This window comes from Nerophis lumbriciformis, linkage group LG20 (assembly GCF_033978685.3).
Source record: "Nerophis lumbriciformis linkage group LG20, RoL_Nlum_v2.1, whole genome shotgun sequence".
Classification (NCBI taxonomy): Eukaryota; Metazoa; Chordata; class Actinopteri; order Syngnathiformes; family Syngnathidae; genus Nerophis; species Nerophis lumbriciformis.
Genome location: NC_084567.2, coordinates 3,930,965 through 3,952,396, shown reverse-complemented (window position 1 = coordinate 3,952,396; position 21,432 = coordinate 3,930,965). Strand labels below are relative to the sequence as shown.

General features: G+C 41.8%; 1 protein-coding gene across 1 annotated transcript; it reads left to right on the top strand.

Annotated features, from left to right (window-relative positions):
* Positions 1-548: 548 nt before the first annotated feature.
* Positions 549-20,993, top strand: LOC133619208 (uncharacterized). Its single transcript, XM_061980141.2, has 2 exons — positions 549-814; positions 19,042-20,993. The coding sequence occupies exons 1-2, from the start codon at positions 709-711 to the stop codon at positions 20,577-20,579; spliced, it is 1,644 nt and encodes a 547-aa protein (XP_061836125.2). The 5' UTR covers positions 549-708; the 3' UTR covers positions 20,580-20,993.
* The last annotated feature ends 439 nt before the right edge of the window (positions 20,994-21,432 follow it).

Here is a 21,432-nt window from a genome sequence, read left to right as displayed (position 1 = left end):
CCTAATTCTAACCCTTGATGCTGAGTGCCAAGCAGGGAGGTAATGGGTCCCATTTTTATAGTCTTTGGTATGACTCGAACCTACCGATCTCAGGGCGGACACTCTAACCACTCTCCACATGGAGAGGAGCCAGAGATTTTCGGGAGAATATTTGTCCCGGGAGGATTTCGGAAGAGGCGCTGAATTTCGGGAGTCTCCCAGAAAATTCGGGAGGGTTGGCAAGTATGACTTTAAAGCCTCCAAATCCATCCAACCGTCTCAATATTGAACCAGCATCAAAATTACACCTACAAACATTACAGCAGCTTCCGCAAACGCTGTCAAAATAAAACACATTAATTAAAATAATTGTCCAATTGTTGTCTAGAAAACAGGCAGAATGAAGAGACATTAAATAATTGTCAAATTCGTGTCTAGAAAGCAGGCAGAATAAACAAAAATAACAGATGTCTACAGAATAAGAGATTATTAGACGAGAGCAGGAACGGAAGTGGCCGACCTTTAGCGCATGCGCAAATGGGTCGAGCAGCTGAAAGACCGTGGTGGCGACCAAGATGGCGGACCGTAAGGCTGCGGCTTTGTGAGAAAGTTTAGCATTTGCGATCCAACAGCGATATAAATGGTCAAATATTCGTAGCCCGCGAAACAAAAGTCGAGTTTGGAGCGATGGAGTGTTATCTGAAGTGAAGATTGAAGACGTGATAGAAGATGGACGACTACTGCTCTGCTAAGATGGCGACGTCCGCTAAAAGAGAACATGAAAGAGAATCAACTTCCAGCAAATCACCAACGGAGATAAAGACGAAAGATGAAGGTGAGTGACTTGAAGTTTTGTCATTTGAAAGCTATTTCAAGCCCTTAAAGTGTAAATGAGCCGACCTTGTTGAAGAACGTAAAGAAAGAGCCGCCATGATTGTTAGCTTGAAGAAGGCAGTGGAGTTCACATCAGAGGAGATGAAAGAATGCAAAAGTCAAATGAAGAAAGTGGAAGAGCAAAACAAGCGCTTGTGTAAAGAAAAGAATGATGTGAAAGAAGAGATGTTGGGGAAGAGTAAGAGATGTGAAGAGAAGACTGGACCACATGTCTACATCAACGTGCAGAGGATAGGCGAGGGCGGACCTACGTCACTTCCGCCTGCCAATCCCCTAGCAACCGGTCGCCATATTGAATTCGTTGAAAACAAACCAGCTCACAGCGAACACAGCATTGACAGAAAAGGCATTTAACGAGGTTTCACGGCATTTTAAACTGTTCTAAATGGCGTATGATTATGTAAATAGTCTTTCCAGTGAGGCTAGGTTACGATACGAGTTAAAATGTTCTGTAGTTGGATTAAACGACTGCCCTTACCGCCTTCCAGCAGATGCGTGGACTGATAATCCTACACAATGGCCGGACATGGAATTTGGAAATCTTTATGTCTACCTCACAAGCGCACCAGGTCGGTTGTTAGCTTCGGTTGTTATATAACGAATAAATCACATAAAAATGGTTAAATCACCCAAGGTATGTTGATAAATGATAATAACATACCTGCCAACTACTCCGGTTTTCCCGTAATTAGTACGGTTTTCATCAACCTATTCCGGGTTACGGTTGCAGTGATAAAAAATACGGTTTTTCATTAATTAAAATTTTTTATTTTTTTTTAAGTTTTATTCACGAAATCGCGTAACAACAATGACAATCGACACTGCTTCCCGTAACTTCCTATCGAGCCATTCCGAATGCCATGCGCGAGGCTATTTATAGCACCGCTACCAAGCACGAGGCACCTGTTGCCCATTGTTTCCAAACGAGCGAACGATCATGGAATCAGCCGGAGAAAAATCGCAAACGAGTCTTAAACCGAAAAGAAAACTGCAGTCATTCCGTGAAGAATATTCAAAAGCCTATCCGGGAATAATTATCCGTTCCAAAAAGGGTGAAAACTACGCGAATTGCACCTTGTGCAGACAAGATTTTTCGATCGGACACGGAGGAATTAGCGATGTAAAAGACCACGTTGGGACAAAAAAACACAAGTCTAATGCCGTTGCTAAATTTGGATTTTAGCCACAAAAAGGTAATGACACCAATGTTATCTATTGGAATTGTTTAGTACTGTTATACTGTTAAAAGTGTTTATACTATTTATGCTTTCAAGTCCAAGTTGAAGAAATCTTGTTAAATGTTGACAGCATAACTACCAAAATACAGAAGTATGTCCTTAATATTTTTGCAGTCTTATTTCTGTTGAAAAGTAAAAATGATTACATTAGAGATGTGATGTGCCACTTTTCAAGTGTCTGATGGCTTAAATTAATTTTCATTAATTTTTCATATTTTGAATTCTTTTGAAAGGCTTACAAAAAAACTACATTTGAATTGTAATTCCATGCTATTGACAGGACTATTAATTTTAATGAAGTTAGCTTACCATGTTTACAGTATGATAATTGTGATAGAAATGTGAATTTTAGGCACAGAATATTTTTTACAATTGAACAAGGCAGTAGATTATACAAGCTTGGACAGAAAGTTAATAATGACACCAATTTTTTTTTCAATGGAATTGTTTAGTACTGTTTTACCATTTGTTTACTGTAAAAAGTGTTTATACTGTTTATACTTTCTATTAACAAATTGAAGTCTTGTGAAAGGTTGACAGGATAACTGGCATTAACTGTCAAAATCATTTCAAACTATTGAAGTTAGCTTACAGAATAAACATGTCAATCAACCCATATGATTTTTGCTGTAATATTTTTATTTTGAAAAGTCACTGTGACTGATAGAAAAGTGATGGTTTTAGCAACATTTTAACCTGTCTGAATGCAATCAATCATTTTGCGTCGGGGGGCGAACCTGAACCCCCCACCAGGACTTTGTCCTGTACCTACCGGGGCCTGCGGCCCTTGGACCCTGGCTACTAGGTTTTTCTGATTTCAAAAGTTGGCAGGTATGTAATAAGGATGACACGGTGGCTACCAGTATCTGTATATTTATTATATCTGTAGAGAGCTCATTCAAATTCAGTTCAGTATTATGATTTATTATTTGCTGAATTACTGTTCCTTTTTTTAAATGAATTATTTATTTAAAATTACAGGCGTTTTCACTCATCAGTCTGGGTTGACTCTTCTCTCAGCAGCTCAGTCAACATGTTAACATTGATTGCAGCAGGCTCAATGTTTTCACACTCATTTGTCCTTTCCGTTAGATCACTGAAAGGTAGTCGTTTCCCACAGTGTTTCTTTGTACTCTTTGAGTTCTCTGCTGCCGATTCACGCTTTGAAGTTGTCAGTTGATGTCGCTCGTAACTGTCCATCCTATGGGATGCCTTCTTTCCACTCTGTGGCAGGTGAGGTAAGATGGATGGTGCATAATCAGGGTGCATGGGATTCTTTACAGATCGTCCTGAGAGGGAAAAAATTAAAAAATATTGAGAGATTTGAGGGCTACAACTGCAAGTAATGTTTGATTACAACAAAGGAGACTTGCAGACAGCATTTTACGACTGTCTTGAAAAGTTGATTAAATGGCAACATGAAAATTATAGGGTTTATTGGTTTTTAAAAACCCAACCGTTAAGTGCAAATTTAAATGAAACCGGTTTTCGAAAATAGCCTTTATACCGTATGTTATTGTTGTGCAACAACAACAACTTCAGCTGTCGAACGTTATTCAGTAAAAATTCAACGGGTTCAACATTAGCATGGACGGTATAGCCAAGTTGTGGTTAAGAAGGTGGATTTTTGTTCCTTATATTTACCAGAAACGAAGTGATCCGAACACACGACCCGGGATTTTGGGGGACTCCAGTGAGAACCGTCCTCGTTTTCCCGGTGTAAAGCTGCGAGCCATTTGTCTCGTCTCTGTGGGCTTTTAGCACGCTTTGGCAGAACAAAATACGACCTTTGTTTTCCCTGTTTCCAGTTGTGGTTTGCACAACCAAAAACAACACCGTTTTTTGGCATTTTGGAGGCAGAATGACGGGTTTAATCAGCGCAGGTCGACAGGTTAAAGAGTAATGGCGACGGTTTGTTTTCAACGCCGGTCAGGTTGCTATGGCTCGAAGAACCCGTATGTAGCTCAGTTGCTCGGATGTCGGCCCTGCCCTATAGGAGGTACCGTATTTTCCGCACCATAAGCCGCCCTGGGTTATAAGCCGCGCCTTCAATGAACGGCATATTTCAAAACTTTGTCCACCTATAAGCCGCCCCGTGTTATAAGCTGCATCTAACTGCGCTAAAGGGAATGTCAAAAAAACAGTCAGATAGGTCAGTCAAACTTTAATAATATATTAAAAACCAGCGTGATGTGGGCGCGCATGGAGTCGTATATCAACATGGACGGAGCTGCGTGAAAAAAGCCACCCGGCCTCTTCGCGTAAACTTACCTTAACCACTCGCTCATCTTTTCTTCATCCATCCATCCCTTCGAGTTAGCTTTTATGATGACGCCGGCTGGAAAGGTCTCTTTTGGCAAGGTCTTCCTTTTGAATATCACCATGGGTGGAAGTTTCTGGCCATTAGCATGGCAAGCTAGAACCACAGTGAAGGATGACTTCTCATTCCCTGTGGTGCGAATATTCACCGTACGTGCTCCCGTTGTATCCACAGTGCGGTTCACAGGAATATCAAAAGTCAGTGGAACCTCGTCCATGTTGATAATGTTCTCTGGCCGGATCTTTTTTTCAGCTATCTTGTTTTTACAATATGCACGGAAAGTAGCCAGCTTTTCTTGAAAGTCTTTAGGCAGTTGCTGTGAAATAGTAGTCCGTGTGCGGATAGAGAGATTGCGTCTTTTCATGAACCGGAAACCTGTCGCTTAGTAGGAGCCATTTTGTGGTCTTTACAGATGTAAACACACAAAGGAAATTAAACGTAATATCCGCGCGCTTCTTCTTCTTCTACGGGGGCGGGTGGTTGCTTACAGTAGAAGAAGAAGCGCTTCCTGTTCTATGGGGGCGGGTGCTTACCTTGGCGGTTGCTTGCGTAGAAGAAGAAGCACTTCCTCTTCTACGGGGAAAAAAGATGGCGGCTGTTTACCGTAGTTGCGAGACCGAAACTTTATGAAAATGAATCTTAATATTAATCCATATATAAAGCGCACCGGGTTATAAGCCGCACTGTCAGCTTTTGAGTAAATTTGTGGTTTTTAGGTGCGGCTAATAGTGCGGAAAATACGGTAATAAAGAACAAGAATCATTTCATTACTGTCAACTTTGGATTACTGGAAAGTTCTCCACAAGTGTCACAGCTCATAAAGTCAAAGAAAGTCACCAAAGCTAATTTAAATGATTTTCATTTTTGTTGTATCTGTTTTTGCAAAGCAAAGTATATTTTGGGTCGACTTAAAATACATATTGTTATAGAAAAAAAAAAGGGTTGGACTCCGCCAAGGCTGCCCTTTGTCACCCATTCTGTTCATAACTTTTATGGACAGAATTTCTAGGCGCAGTCAAGGCGTTGAGGGGATCTGGTTTGGTGGCTGCAGGATTAGGTCTCTGCTTTTTGCAAATGATGTGGTCCTGATGGCTTCACCTGGCCAGGATCTCCAGCTCTCACTGGATCGGTTCGCAGCCGAGTGTGAAGCGACTGGGATGAGAATCAGCACATCCAAGTCCGAGTCCATGGTTCTCGCCCGGAAAAGGGTGTAGTGCCATCTCCGGGTTGGGGAGGAGATCTTGCCCCAAGTGGAGGAGTTCAAGTACCTCGGAGTCTTGTTCACGAGTGGGGGAAGAGTGGATGGTGAGATCGACAGGCGGATCGGTGCGGCGTCTTCAGTAATGCGGACGCTGTATCGATCCGTTGTGGTGAAGAAGGAGCTGAGCCGGAAGGCAAAGCTCTCAATTTACCGGTCGATCTACGTTCCCATCCTCACCTATGGTCATGAGCTTTGGGTTATGACCGAAAGGACAAGATCACGGGTACAAGCGGCCCAAATGAGTTTCCTCCGCCAGGTAGCGGGTCTCTCCCTTAGAGATAGGATGAGAAGCTCTGTCATCCGGGGGGAGCTCAAAGTAAAGCCGCTGCTCCTCCACATGGAGAGGAGCCAGATGAGGTGGTTCGGGCATCTGGTCAGGATGCCACCCGAACGCTTCCCTAGGGAGGTGTTTAGGGCACGTCCGACCGGTAGGAGGCCGCGGGGAAGACCCAGGGCACGTTGGGAAGACTATGTCTCCCGGCTGGCCTGGGAACGCCTCGGGATCCCCCGGGAGGAGCTGGACGAAGTGGCTGGGGAGAGGGAAGTCTGGGCTTCCCTGCTTAGGCTGCTGCCCCCGCGACCCCACCTCAGATAAACGGAAGAAGATGGATGGATGGGTGGGTTTAAAAAAAACACACTTAGATTGCAAAAAAAGCATTTTTTAAGCTTCTCAGGTGGAATTCTTTCCCATTCTTGCTTGATGTACAGCTTAAGTTGTTCAACAGTCCGGGGGTCTCCGTTGTGCTATTTTAGGTTTCATAATGCGCCACACAATGGGAGACAGGTCTGGACTACAGGCAGGCCAGTCTAGTACCCACACTCTTTTAATATGAAGCCACGTTGATGTAACACGTGGCTTGGCATGGCATTGTCTTGCTGAAATAAGCAGGGGCGTCCATGATAACGTTGCCTCCATGGCGACATATATTGCTCCAAAACCTGTATGTACCTTTCAGCATTAATGGTGCCTTCACAGATGTGCAAGTTACCCATGTCTTGGGCACTAATACACCCCCATACCATCACACATGCTGGCTTTTACACTTTGCACCTTAAACAATCCAGATGGTTCTTTTCACACCACGTCCACAGTTTCCAAAAACAATTTGAAATGTGAACTCGTCAGACCACAGAACACTTTTCCACTTTGAATCAGTCCATCTTAGATGAGCTCGGGCCCAGCAAAGCCGGCGGTGTTTCTGGGTGTTGTTGATAAATGGCTTTTGCTTTGCATAGTAGAAGTGCCGCCTTCACTGGTTTTGGGTTTTGTATAATCAACGTTGTATCAATGTCTTGTGTGGTGGCTATTTATTGCTACCACGCTTATTTCCGATAGCTAACATTAGCATCATTTTTTCGATTTAAGCAAAGGTACTTACTAGTTTAGCAGGAACAGAGCCAAGGCGGCATTGGTCGAAAATTCCTCCTCATCTTTGAGCTCACGCCAGCGAGCAATGTTGATCCTTGACTGTCCTTTTATCCGGGTAGCCTCTCTTTTTCTTATTTTTTGTCTCCTCGGACAAAACTTTTCGTTTCGTCTGTGGTTTTGCAGCTTCTGTCATTATAGCAGTAATTATACACCCTCAGGCCATGACAGAGCTGTCATTCAACGAGTTGTAAGTCCATGTATCGTCGCAAAAGTTATGAAAATATTGAATGAAGACTGAGAAGTTACTTAGTGCTGTTTTAAATGAAAACCATTTACATGAAAACAAATTGAACTAATATATTATATATAGTTTTGTCAGGTTCAAACACTGATGACATCTATTAAACAAGACGAGAAGCAAGGAATTGAACAGAAACAGAATTAAATTTAGCTCAGTTGAGGAGAAAAGCTTTGTACAGTGTTGTCCCACGCTCTGACGAAAGATTGTACGCCTCCTCTTTTTTTTGGACTTTCCCTGATTTCCGTATTTTCCGCACTATAAGGCGCACCTAAAAACCACAAATTTTCTCAAAAGCTGACAGTGCGCCTTATAACCCGGTGCGCTTTATATATGGATTAATATTAAGATTAATTTTCATAAAGTTTCGGTCTCGTAACTACGGTAAACAGCCGCCATCTTTTTTCCCGGTAGAACAGGAAGCGCTTCTTCTTCTACGCAAGCAACCGCCAAGGTAAGCACCCGCCCCCATAGAACAGGAAGCGCTTCTTCTTCTACTGTAAGCAACCACCCGCCCGCGTAGAAGAAGAAAAAGCGCGCGGATATTACCGTACGTTTCATTTCCTTTGTGTGTTTACATCTGTAAAGACCACAAAATGGCTCCTACTAAACGACAGGGATCCGGTTCATGAAAAGACGCAATCTCTCCATCCGCACACGGATTACTATTTCACAGCAACTGATATTCCTGTGAACCGCACTGTGGATACAACGGGAGCACGTACGGTGAATATTCGCACCACAGGGAATGAGAAGTCATCCTTCACTGTGGTTCTAGCTTGCCATGCTAATGGCCAGAAACTTCCACCCATGGTGATATTCAAAAGGAAGACCTTGCCAAAAGAGACCTTTCCAGCCGGCGTCATCATAAAAGCTAACTCGAAGGGATGGATGAAGAAAAGATGAGCGAGTGGTTAAGGTAAGTTTAAGTTTACGCGAAGAGGCCGGGTGGCTTTTTTCACGCAGCTTCGTCCATGTTGATATACGATTCCATGCGCGCCCACATCACGCTGGTTTTAATATATTATTAAAGTTTGACTGACCTATTTGACAGTTTTTTTGACATTCCTTTAGCGCAGTTAGATGCGGCTTACAACACGGGGCGGCTTATAGGTGGACAAAGTTTTGAAATATGCCGTTCATTGAAGGCGCGGCTTATAACCCAGGGCGCCTTATGGTGCGGAAAATTCGGTACATGGCAACAGCTGTTTCTAAGGGAGGGGGGTCGTAAACAGCCATCGCCTTTGGTTGCCAAAACAGTTAACAGAAAAGGTCGTAAAACAGTTCAAAGAAAAGGTGCCTGGAGGGAGGTCAGGCCCTGCCTCCTCTCCGCTTTGTAGATCTCGGGATGGATTACAACACATCAAAGAAACCGACACCCTCATGTCGCTCCCCATCCTACACAGTGGAGTTTTACAAGCCTTTTGCTTGGTCGGATCAAACACAGCTTTTGTCCTCTCGCAGGGCCAGCTGAACTCAATGTAACACAAAGTTTTGTGATAACTTCGATACAATTATTCTGACAAGTCTATTATTTATTTATTTTTGGCCATAATAGGTATAAAAAAAACAACCTCTCCAATATCATAAAAAAGTTTCTCTATGCTTTATTGAAAAACAAAACACACACAAGCATCTAAATTGCGTGTTTGGGTTTTCTCCGGGTGTTGTGGCTTCCTTCCACATGGCAGAATATGCATATTAGGTCAACTGGAAATTGTCTATAGATATGAATGTGAGTGATTGTTTGTCTCATCCTGTATAATCGTCAATTTAACATGATTCCTACATGTGTGTGCACTTCCTGTGTATATTAATGTAACTTCCATAGTGTGCTTAGTTTTGTGGAGAATATCGATAAACCACCTCGTTATTTTTTTCATCTCTTATTCAAAAGATTGTTTACATATTTGGCAAAGTGTATTGTGATGTATCAGGGAGGGCATACAAGGTGCAACAGTACAGGCAAACCACGATACGGTCCGTACCTCGGTTTTAGGGCCACTTTTTTTTTCTTCTCTTGTTTCTTCATTTTGTTTGTTTTCAAAAACTGCATTCTGCAGTAAACAAAGAGTCGGGGGGTGTACTGAGTACCACAAAGCTTTTCTTTCAAGTGAACATTTACTAAACAACACTATTCTTTACATCAGTGCTTCTCATCAGTGGTTTGGCCAACGGCAAGCGATGACTCAGATTGTGGAGTTTTTTGTTTTTTTTCCAACTCAAATACTGGAACTTATATTTAAAGGGGAACATTATCACCAGCAGTGTTGGGACTAACAAGTAACGCGTTACTGTAACGCCGTTACTATCGGCGGTAACTAGTAATCTAACGCGTTATTTTTTATATTCAGTAACTCCGTTACCGTTACTACATGATGCGTTACTGCGTTATTTTGCGTTATTTTTTATGTAGTATCGGCTAGAAACTGAGAAGATCTGAGTGTTGCAGCGCTGCTGAAGAGGCGACAAAAAAGAGGCGCGCCGCGCGCTGTCTGTGTGTACGTGTGTGTGAGTGTGTGTGTGTGGGAGGGGGCGTGTCTGTGTCTACTATCAAGACGTCATGGCGAACCCCGAAGCCGAGTTTCTTAAAATGGAGATATTTTCAGTACGTTTCTTTTATCGACCACAAAGAAAATAACATTTTAGTTGAATGTAAGTTTCAAATATGCTGAAACAGCGACAAAAACAACATGCTTCGACGAAGCTAGTAAAGAGACACACACTTCACCTTCACCTCCAACAGCGGCTGGATTTTAATGAGGCACTGCACACTGAAGGTACACACACTCTGTCAATTCTCTTATATACTCTTTCATTTTAGACTTTTAGAGTGTTTGATTATCACATCACTCTAAATGTTTAGACTATAAAGTTCACAAACCTAAAGAGGGATACTAGTGGGCCAGGCTAATATTTCCTTTTCTCTAAACTAAGTGGGGAAATGTGTAGAGTGTTCTGGGCTTCAGACATGATTTTATTTCAGAATTCCTTGAGAAAACGCCTGGTTAGGCTTTATGTATGTAGTGTGTGCCTTTCTTGTTTTACAGCTATGTTGTTATTATGCTGTTTGTTACTTATGTATGTTAAGTTGCAGCTATTTAAAATAGTTTTGTCAATTTGTTCTGGTCTGAAACAAATTGGCCCTTTGAAACATATCTTTGTCTTTGTGTGTTGTATGTAGAGCACATTGCTTAGCAGAGTTCAGTGATGCAAATGCATGTCAAGTTGATCAACAGATTGTATTATTCTCCAGTGCAATAACAGTACTAAAATGAAGGCTAAAAGGGCATTAAATGGGGCCTTAAAAAAATTAAAAAATATATATAAGTAACTAAATAGTTACTTTTCACAGTAACGCATTACTTTTTGGTTTAAGTAACTGAGTTAGTAACTGAGTTACTTTTGAAATAAAGTAACTAGTAACTGTAACTAGTTACTGGTTTTCAGTAACTAACCCAACACTGATCACCAGACCTATGTAAGCGTCAATATATACCTTGATGTTGCAGAAAAAAGACCATATATTTTTTTAACCGATTTCCGAACTCTAAATGGGTGAATTTTGGTGAATTAAACGCCTTTCTATTATTCGCTTTTGGAGCGATGGCGTCACATCGGGAAGCAATCCGCCATTTTCTCAAACACCGAGTCAAATCAGCTCTGTTATTTTCCGTTTTTTTCGACTGTTTTCCGTACCTTGGAGACATCATGCCTCGTCGGTGTGTTGTCGGAGGGTGTAACAACACCAACAGGGACGGATTCAAGTTGCACCAGTGGCCCAAAGATGCCAAAGTGGCAAGAAATTGGACGTTTGTTCCGCACACTTTACCGACGAAAGCTATGCTACGACAGAGATGGCAAGAATGTGTGGATATCCTGCGACACTCAAAGCAGATGCATTTCCAACCATAAAGTCAAAGAAATCTGCCGCCAGACCCCCATTGAATCTGCCGGAGTGTGTGAGCAATTCAGGGACAAAGGACCTCGGTAGCACGGCAAGCAATGGCGGCAGTTTGTTCCCGCAGACGAGCGAGCTAAACCCCCTGGATGTCTTGGCTCACACCGTCCCTTATGCCACCAAAGATGATCAAGAGAAGAATATCAACCCTAGCTTCCCTGGCCTGCTGACATCAACTCCAAAACTGGACAGATCAGCTTTCAGGAAAAGAGAGCGGATGAGGGTATGTCTACAGAATATATTAATTGATGAAAATTGGGCTGTCTGCACTCTCAAAGTGCATGTTGTTGCCAAATGTATTTCATATGCTGTAAACCTAGTTCATAGTTGTTAGTTTCCTTTAATGCCAAACAAACACATACCAATCGTTGGTTAGAAGGCGATCGCCGAATTCGTCCTCGCTTTCTCCCGTGTCGCTGGCTGTCGTGTCGTTTTCGTCGGTTTCGCTTGCATACGGTTCAAACCGATATGGCTCAATAGCTTCAGTTTCTTCTTCAATTTGGTTTTCGCTACCTGCCTCCACACTACAACCATCCGTTTCAATACATGCGTAATCTGTTGAATCGCTTAAGCCGCTGAAATCCGAGTCTGAATCCGAGCTAATGTCGCTATAGCTTGCTGTTCTTTCCGCCATGTTTGTTTGTGTTGGCTTCACTTTGTGACGTCACAGGAAAATGGACGGGTGTATATAACGATGGTTAAAATCAGGCACTTTGAAGCTTTTTTTAGGGATATTGCATGATGGGTAAAATTTTGAAAAAAACTTAGAAAAATAAAATAAGCCACTGGGAACTGATTTTTAATGGTTTTAACCCTTCTGAAATTGTGATAATGTTCCCCTTTAACAAAAGCCCAAAAGCAGTGAAGTTGTCACGTTGTGTAAATGGTGAAAAAAAAGGGAATACAACAAATCCTTTTCAACTTATATTCAATTGAATAGACTGCAAAGGCAAGATATTTAACGTTTGAACTGGTAAATTTTGTTATTTTTTTCACAAGTATTAGCTCACTTGGAATTTGATGCCTGTAACATGTTTTAAAAAAGCTGGCACAAGTGGCAAAAAGACTGAGAAAGTTGAGGAATGCTCATCAAACACTTATTTGGGTGCCATGATTGGGTGTTGTCAGAAAAATTGTATGTAAATTATCAAAAAACTTTCTATTCTCTAAGTTCCCAATGAACAGACAATAGGTTGTCTTTGTTGCACCAAGCCAAAGGCTTGGAAAATTCCATTGTGTACGGTGGGAGGAGACGGGAGGGGGGTTATCTATTGTCATCCAAGACTTGCCCAAGCTCAATCCAGGACTAGCCCAAGCCCGAGGCATCTTTTTCTTTTGTGTTAATGTAACCAAAAACAAGAGCTGTTTACATACCCACCATTCCTTTAGAAACAGATAAGAAGGAAACACGATGAACCTTTTTCATCAGAGCGTGATGACACTGTACCAGTGCACAGATGTACATGTTTCTCCTCAATTGAGCCAAATGGAATTATGTCTCTGTTTAATTCCTTGCTTCTTTGTCTGTTTAATAGATGTCATCGGTGTTTGAACCTGACAGGTATAAAAGCAGCTTGCATGAAATGCTCAGTCATTCACAAACAAGGATGGGGCGAGGGTCACCACTTTGTCAACAAATGTGTGAGCAAATTGTTGAACAGTTTAAGAATAACATTTCTCAACCAGCTATTGCAAGGAATTTAGGGATTTCACCATCTACGCTCCATAATGTCATCAAAAGGTTCAGAGAATCTGGAGAAATCACTGCACATATGCGGCAAGGCCGTGACCTTCGATCCCACAGGCGGTACTGCATCAAAAAGCGACATCAGTGTGTAAAGGATATCACCACATAGGCTCAGGAACACTTCAGAAAACCACTGTCAGAAACTACAGTTCGTGGCTACATCTGTAAGTGCAAGTTAAACTCTACTATGCAAAGCCGTTTATCAACAACACCCAGAAATGCTTCACTGGGCTCGAGCTAATCTAAGATGGACTGATGCAAAGTGGAAAAGTGTTCTGTGGTCTGACGAGTCCACATTTCACATTGGAAACTGTGCACGCCGTGTCCTCCGGACCAAAGAGGAAAAGAACCATCTGGATTGTTATAGGCGCAAAGTGTAAAGGCAGCATGTGTGATGGTATGGGGGTGTATTAGTGCCCAAGACATGGGTAACTTACACATCTGTGAAGGTGCCATTAATGCTGAAAGGTACATACAGGTTTTGGAGCAACATATGGAGACCCCGGACTGTTGAACAACTTTTTAGCTGAACATCAAGCAAGAATGGGAAATAATTCCACTTGAGAAGCTTAAAAAATGTCTCCTCAGTTCCCAAACGTTTACTGAGTGTTGTTAAAGGGGAACATTATCACCAGACCTATGTAAGCGTCAATATATACCTTGATGTTGCAGAAAAAAGACCATATCTTTTTTTAACCGATTTCCGAACTCTAAATGGGTGAATTTTGGCGAATTAAACGCCTTTCTATTATTCGCTCTCGGAGCGATGACGTCACAACGGGACGTCACATCGGGAAGCAAGCCGCCATTTTCTCACTTTCGTCGGTGTGTTGTCGGAGGGTGTAACAACACGAACAGGGACGGATTCAAGTTGCACCAGTGGCCCAAAGATGCCAAAGTGGCAAGAAATTGGACGAAATTTGTTCAAAATACGAGGCTGTGGGGAAAGCCGACGAAATGGTCAGTCGTTTGTTCCGCACACTTTATCGACGAAAGCTATGCTACGACAGAGATGGCAAGAATGTGTGGATATCCTGCGACACTCAAAGCAGATGCATTTCCAACCATAAAGTCAAAGAAATCTGCCGCCAGACCCCCATTGAATGTGCCTTATGCCACCGAAGATGATCAAGAGAAGAATATCCACCCTAGCTTCCCTGGCCTGCTGACATCAACTCCAAAACTGGACAGATCAGCTTTCAGGAAAAGAGAGCGGATGACGGTATGTCTACAGAATATATTAATTGATGAAAACTTTATTCATTACTCGCGGTTTTACGTAAATTATTATACATAAACTGTGTTTACCAATACTTTAGCTTAAAAACCTTTATTTTTTTCAATCATTCGAGTACATTCGGGTAGTCTTGTGTAATGCAGTATTTTGTGTCTATTTAGGTATGGTTAACCTGAGTGCTGAAATCGTGGAAAAATATATGTTCTTAGCGCGCCTGAAATGGGCTGTCTGCACTCTCAAAGTGCATGTTGTTGCCAAATGTATTTCATATGCTGTAAACCTAGTTCATAGTTGTTAGTTTCCTTTAATGCCAAACAAACACATACCAATCGTTGGTTAGAAGGCGATCGCCGAATTGGTCCTCGCTTTCTCCCGTGTCGCTGGCTGTCGTGTCGTTTTCGTGGGTTTCGCTTGCATACGGTTCAAACCGATATGGCTCAATAGCTTCAGTTTCTTCTTCAATTTGGTTTTCGCTACCTGCCTCCACACTACAACCATCCGTTTCAATACATGCGTAATCTGTTGAATCGCTTAAGCCGCTGAAATCCGAGTCTGAATCCGAGCTAATGTCGCTATAGCTTGCTGTTCTTTCCACCATGTTTGTTTGTGTTGGCATCACTATGTGACGTCACAGGAAAATGGACGGGTGTATATAACGATGGTTAAAATCAGGCACTTTGAAGCTTTTTTTAGGGATATTGCGTGATGGGTACAATTTTGAAAAAAAAATTCAAAAAATAAAATATGCCACTGGGAACTGATTTTTAATGGTTTTAACCCTTCTGAAAGTGTGATAATGTTCCCCTTTAAAAGGAAAGGCCATGTAACACAGTGGTAAAAATGCCCCTGTGCCAAATTTTTTGCAACGTGTTGCTGCCATTTAAGTCTAAGTTAATGATTATTTGCAAAAAAAATTTTTTTAAGTTTCTCAGTGTGAACATGAAATATGTTGTCTTTGCAGTCTATTCAATAGAATATAAGTTGAAAAGGATTTGCAAATCATTGTATTCTCTTTTTATTTACCATTTACACAACGTGACAACTTCACTGCTTTTGGGTTTTGTACAAGAATTGCACTTTGTATGGAATCATTTTCCAACAACTGAAGACCTTCCGCTGGAAGGCAAAACATGAATAAAATACTCCCCTAAACAAAAATGTAACACTGCATATTGCATACAACTAAAGAATAAAGCACAGTTTTAGTAAGTAGCAAAGTGTATGTGCACCACATATTTAGCGACTGTTTTAGTGATCGTTCTCCATCGTGTTTCTCTCATCATACATGATACTTTCATAGTAAATGATTCCACCGCAATAAGCTGCTTTTTAGTCAGTTTGTTTGTTGTTACGGTTTTGTTTGCCTTGTAAAGAGTTGCATTTCCCCCACTGGGCTGTATTAAAGGGGAACATTATCACCAGACCAATGTAAGCGTCAATATATACCTTGATGTTGCAGAAAAAAGACCATATATTTTTTTAACCGATTTCCGAACTCTAAATGGGTGAATTTTGGCGAATTAAACGCCTTTCTAATATTCGCTCTCGGAGCGATGACGTCACAACGTGGCGTCACATCGGGAAGCAATCCGCCATTTTCTCAAACACAGCATGTCTGTGATCTTCTTTTAATTCTTTTTTTTTTTAAATTAATTAATTAATTAATTAATTTATTTATTTATTTTTAAAATATATTTTATTAATATTATTTTTTAATTTTTCCCCTCCCTCAGGGGGGGGGCTCGGCGGGGCGGTTGCTGGTTGTTCCATCTCCATCGTTGGGGTCCCTGCGGGTGGGGTGGGTGGTTCCCGTGGCCCTGTGCCTGGGTGGTCCTGCGGCGGCCGGTTTGGGTGGGGTGGCCGGGGGCTGGCCTCGCCGCGCTCTCCGGGGGTGGGGGGTGGGCTCGTGGGGGCCCGGTTGCCGGTGGGGCGGGGGCGGTCTTCCCGTCCGGTTGCGGGGAGTCTCTGGGTCCTTCGGGCGGGGCGTCTCGCCTTTCTGCCCGTGTGGGGTGTGGTCTCTCGCTGGCTTGGGGTCTGGCTGTCCCCTGCTTTTCTCGTGCCCTGTCCTCCGCCGGGTGCGTCTGTCTGCGGCCTGCTGCTGGCCCTTGTGGGCGGTACGGTGGGTCGGGCTCTGGGGTTCCTGTCGCTGGCCGGCTTGGCTGCGTGGGGGCGGTGGTCCCTGGTTCCCTGGGCACCACGCCTCCTGTTTGTGGGTTGGGCTCTCGGGGGTGATGGGGCCGTGCTCTGGCTCCCACGCACTCTGGGAGTCGAATGTATTGTACATGCAAATTCACGTATGCTCACATACGTACATAGGTACCTACGCTCCCACATACATACACAAATACAGTACATATTTACCTACCTAATGTTCGTACATCCACACGCACATTCAATATACAAACATACACATACACATACTGTACATATACATTCACTGTACAAACACATATACACATTCTGTACATATACATTCATTGTACAAACACATATACACATTCTGTACATATACAAGTACATATGCATACTTACACTCATGCACATAATCACGTTTCATCAAACATATATTAACGTTGTTGCCCTAGGGTAAACTGGGTGTAACACATGGCACACTGACAAAGCTTAACCTATTGTGACTATAACAATCTACAAGGTTAATGTAGGTTGCTTCTCTTTCTCCCCCTCCATTTTTCTGCATTCTTTCGTATCTCAAGTTATCATTACGTATATGTATTGTTGCATTTAAACAACTGTATTGTTGATAATAAAGGTAAATTATTGGTATTGTTCATTATCAATAGCGCTATTTCTATTGGTATTTGTATTGATCCATTTGTAGTGTAATAATGCTCATTGTCATTTCTGTATTATTTTTTATTTTTCGCTAACTGCTTATTTGCTATTACTTTTACCATCATATTTGTACATGTCATATTTGCTGATGTTGCTCTATTGTTGTTGTTGTTGTTGTTTGCTGTTGTTGTTTTTGTCTCTCTGTCTAATCCCCCTCTTGTCCCCACAATTTCCCCCTCTGTCTTCTTTTTTTTTCTCTTTCTATCCCCTCCTGCTCCGGCCCGGCTGCACTAAATGATAATATAAATACATTTAATAAAGTCAAATACAAATAAGGCAACAAGAGAAGTATCCTACACTTCTCTTTTGTAAAGTAAATCTGAACAGCCGACATGGGCATCTACATCAACTATATGATTTGCCTGAGAAGCTGGACAGGACATAAAAAAAAAAAAAAAAAAAAAAAAAAAAAAAATTCTCAAACACCGAGTCAAATCAGCTCTGTTATTTTCCGTTTTTTCGACTGTTTTCCGTACCTTGGAGACATCATGCCTCGTCGGTGTGTTGTCGGAGGGTGTAACAACACCAACAGGGACGGATTCAAGTTGCACCAGTGGCCCAAAGATGCCAAAGTGGCAAGAAATTGGACGTTTGTTCCGCACACTTTACCGACGAAAGCTATGCTACGACAGAGATGGCAAGAATGTGTGGATATCCTGCGACACTCAAAGCAGATGCATTTCCAACCATAAAGTCAAAGAAATCTGCCGCCAGACCCCCATTGAATCTGCCGGAGTGTGTGAGCTATTCAGGGACAAAGGTCCTCGGTAGCACGGCAAGCAATGGCGGCAGTTTGTTCCCGCAGACGAGCGAGTTAAACCTTCTGGATGTCTTGGCTCACACCGTCCCGAAGATGATCAAGAGAAGAATATCGACCCTAGCTTCCCTGGCCTGCTGACATGAGGGTATGTCTACAGAATATATTAATTGATGAAAATTGGGCTGTCTGCACTCTCAAAGTGCATGTTGTTGCCAAATGTATTTCATATGCTGTAAACCTAGTTCATAGTTGTTAGTTTCCTTTAATGCCAAACAAACACATACCAATCGTTGGTTAGAAGGCGATCGCCGAATTCGTCCCCGCTTTCTCCCGTGTCGCTGGCTGTCGTGTCGTTTTCGTCGTTTTCGCTTGCATACGGTTCAAAACGATATGGCTCAATAGCTTCAGTTTCTTCTTCAATTTGGTTTTCGCTACCTGCCTCCACACTACAACCATCCGTTTCAATACATGCGTAATCTGTAGAATCGCTTAAGCCGCTGAAATCCGAGTCTGAATCCGAGCTAATGTCGCTATAGCTTGCTGTTCTTTCCGCCATGTTTGTTTGTGTTGGCTCCACTATGTGACGTCACAGGAAAATGGACGGGTGTATATAACGATGGTTAAAATCAGGCACTTTGAAGCTTTTTTTAGGGATCTTGCGTGATGGGTAAAATTAAAAAAAAAACTTCAAAAAATATAATAAGCCACTGGGAACTGATTTTTAATAGTTTTAACCATTCTGAAATTGTGATAATGTTCCCCTTTAAGGTTGTTGTGCTTCTGCCTTTTTGAACAAAACTGCAAATCCTAACCACTAACAACACTTTTCTTTCTTTCTCAGGAAATTGCACGGCCCATTAATCGCTTTTTATTTGGTTATATTGTTTTTATGACCGTGGGAAGCCAAAATAGAAATCCACTTCCTCGCATAATTTCACCTGTCCTGAGTCTAGGCCATGTCATGTAAACACTGATCCATCATTCTGGCAAGGCACTAAAGGAGTGGCCATTAAACACTACACACACATACAGCACATAGAAGACAGTGTGAAATGATTTAATGGATAAATATGTCATGGATCATGTCTTGACTAAAGTATTTTTATGTTGTTTTTGTCCTGCAGACCTTCAGCAACTGATTGGTCATACGGAAGAACTTTTCCCTGAGCCGCAAGGTGAAGGCTCCACTTTGAAGCAAGAGCATCCAAGGTCCCCCCACATTAAAGAGGAAGAGGAGGAATTTGGGATAACTCAAGAAGCTGATCTCACCAAGTTGTCATTGACTGTTGTCTCTGTGAAGACTGAAGATGATGAAGAGAAACCAAAACTGGACAACCTCTTAGCTCCACTATCAGATAGTGAGGCTGAAGAGGAGGTTGAAGTAACTTTGAGCAGTGATACAGACTGTGAAGGTGATATGAGGACTCACACTGACAACAAACCGTCCGAAAGCTCCCAAAAAAAGAGCGGTACAAAATGTTTCAGTTGCTCAGTTTGTGCTAAAAGCTTTACACTAAAGAACACTTTGACAGTACACATGAGAACGCACACAGGAGAAAAACCTTTCGAGTGTTCAGTTTGCGGTAAAACATTTTCTCAAAAGATCAATTTGTCAGCACACATGAGATCGCACACAGGAGAAAAACCCTTTAATTGTTCAGAGTGCGGTAGAAATTTTGCTTATAATACCCATTTAACAAACCACATGAGAACACACACTGGAGAAAAACCTTTCAACTGTTCAGTTTGTGGTAAAAGATTTTCTCGCAAGAGTGAATTGGCAATACACATCCGAACACACACCGAAGAGAAACCATTCAATTGTTCAGTTTGCTCTAAAAGCTTCTCTCAAAAACCAATTTTGATTGAACACATGAGAATACACACAGGGGAAAAACCATACAAATGTTCAGTTTGTGGTAAAAATTTCACTCAAAAACAAACTTTGACAACACACATGAGAACACACACAGGAGAAAAACCATACAAATGTGCAGTGTGTGGTAAAAACTTCTCTCAAAAACAAACTTTGACTACACACATGAGAGCACACACAGGAGAAAACCCATTTAATTGTTCAATTTGTGGTAAAGCATTTTATCGTGAACTCAATTTGACTAGGCACATGAGAACACACACAGGAGAAAAACCATTTAAATGTACAGTTTGCGATAAAAATATATCTCAAAAGGCTAATTTGGCAGCACACATGAGAACACACACAGGAGAGAAACCATTTAAATGTTTAGTTTGTGGTCAACATTTTTCCCAAAATATCCATTTGACTGTGCACATGAGAACGCACACAGGAGAAAAACCATTCATGTGTTTAGTTTGTGGTAAAAGATGTTCTCGTAAGAGTGATTTGACAACACACATGAGAACACACACAGGAGAGAAACCCTTTGATTGTTCGGTTTGTGGTCAAAACTTTGCCCGAAAACTATATTTGACTGCACACATGAGAACACACACAGGAGCAAAAACATATACATGTTCAGTTTGTGGGAGAGGTTTTTCACGCAAGGAAAATTTGACTGGACACATGAGAACGCACACTGGAGAAAAACCCTTTAAATGTTCAGTTTGTGGGGGGAACTTTTCTCTCAAGACTTATCTCACAGGACACATGAGAACACACACTGGAGAAAAAAGCCTTTAATTGTTCGGTCTGTGGGAAAAGCTTTTTTTCCAGGTGATGTACGAGGTGACACAAAAACGCAAAAACACGTTTTTTGTTTGATTGAAACTTTTATTAGTAGATTGCACAGCACAGTACATAGTCCGTACAATTGACCACTAAATGGTAACACCCGAATAAGTTTTTCAACTTGTTTAAGTCGGGGTCCACGTTAATCAATTCATGGTTCGTGGTGTCAGAAAGATGCCAGACAATAAAAAGCATGTTCCACACGTGGCCTAAGAACAATGCCAGACAATAACATATACAGGTAAAAGCCAGTAAATTAGAATATTTTGAAAAACTTGATTTATTTCAGTAATTGCATTCAAAAGGTGTAACTTGTACATTATATTTAATCATTGCACACAGACTGATGCATTCAAATGTTTATTTCATTTAATTTTGATGATTTGAAGTGGCAACAAATGAAAATCCAAAATTCCGTGTGTCACAAAATTAGAATATTACTTAAGGCTAATACAAAAAAGGGATTTTTAGAAATGTTGGCCAACTGAAAAGTATGTAAATGAAAAATATGAGCATGTACAATACTCAATACTTGGTTGGAGCTCCTTTTGCCTCAATTACTGCGTTAATGCGGCGTGGCATGGAGTCGATGAGTTTCTGGCACTGCTCAGGTGTTATGAGAGCCCAGGTTGCTCTGATAGTGGCCTTCAACTCTTCTGCGTTTTTGGGTCTGGCATTCTGCATCTTCCTTTTCACAATACCCCACAGATTTTCTATGGGGCTAAGGTCAGGGGAGTTGGCGGGCCAATTTAGAACAGAAATACCATGGTCCGTAAACCAGGCACGGGTAGATTTTGCGCTGTGT

Excerpts from the sequence above, each read along its gene's own strand:
- LOC133619208 (XM_061980141.2), top strand. The coding sequence starts at position 709 with ATGGACGACTACTGCTCTGCTAAGATGGCGACGTCCGCTAAAAGAGAA. Across the intron at positions 815-19,041 it reads GATAAAGACGAAAGATGAAG|ACCTTCAGCAACTGATTGGT; the intron begins GTGAGTGACTTG and ends TTTGTCCTGCAG.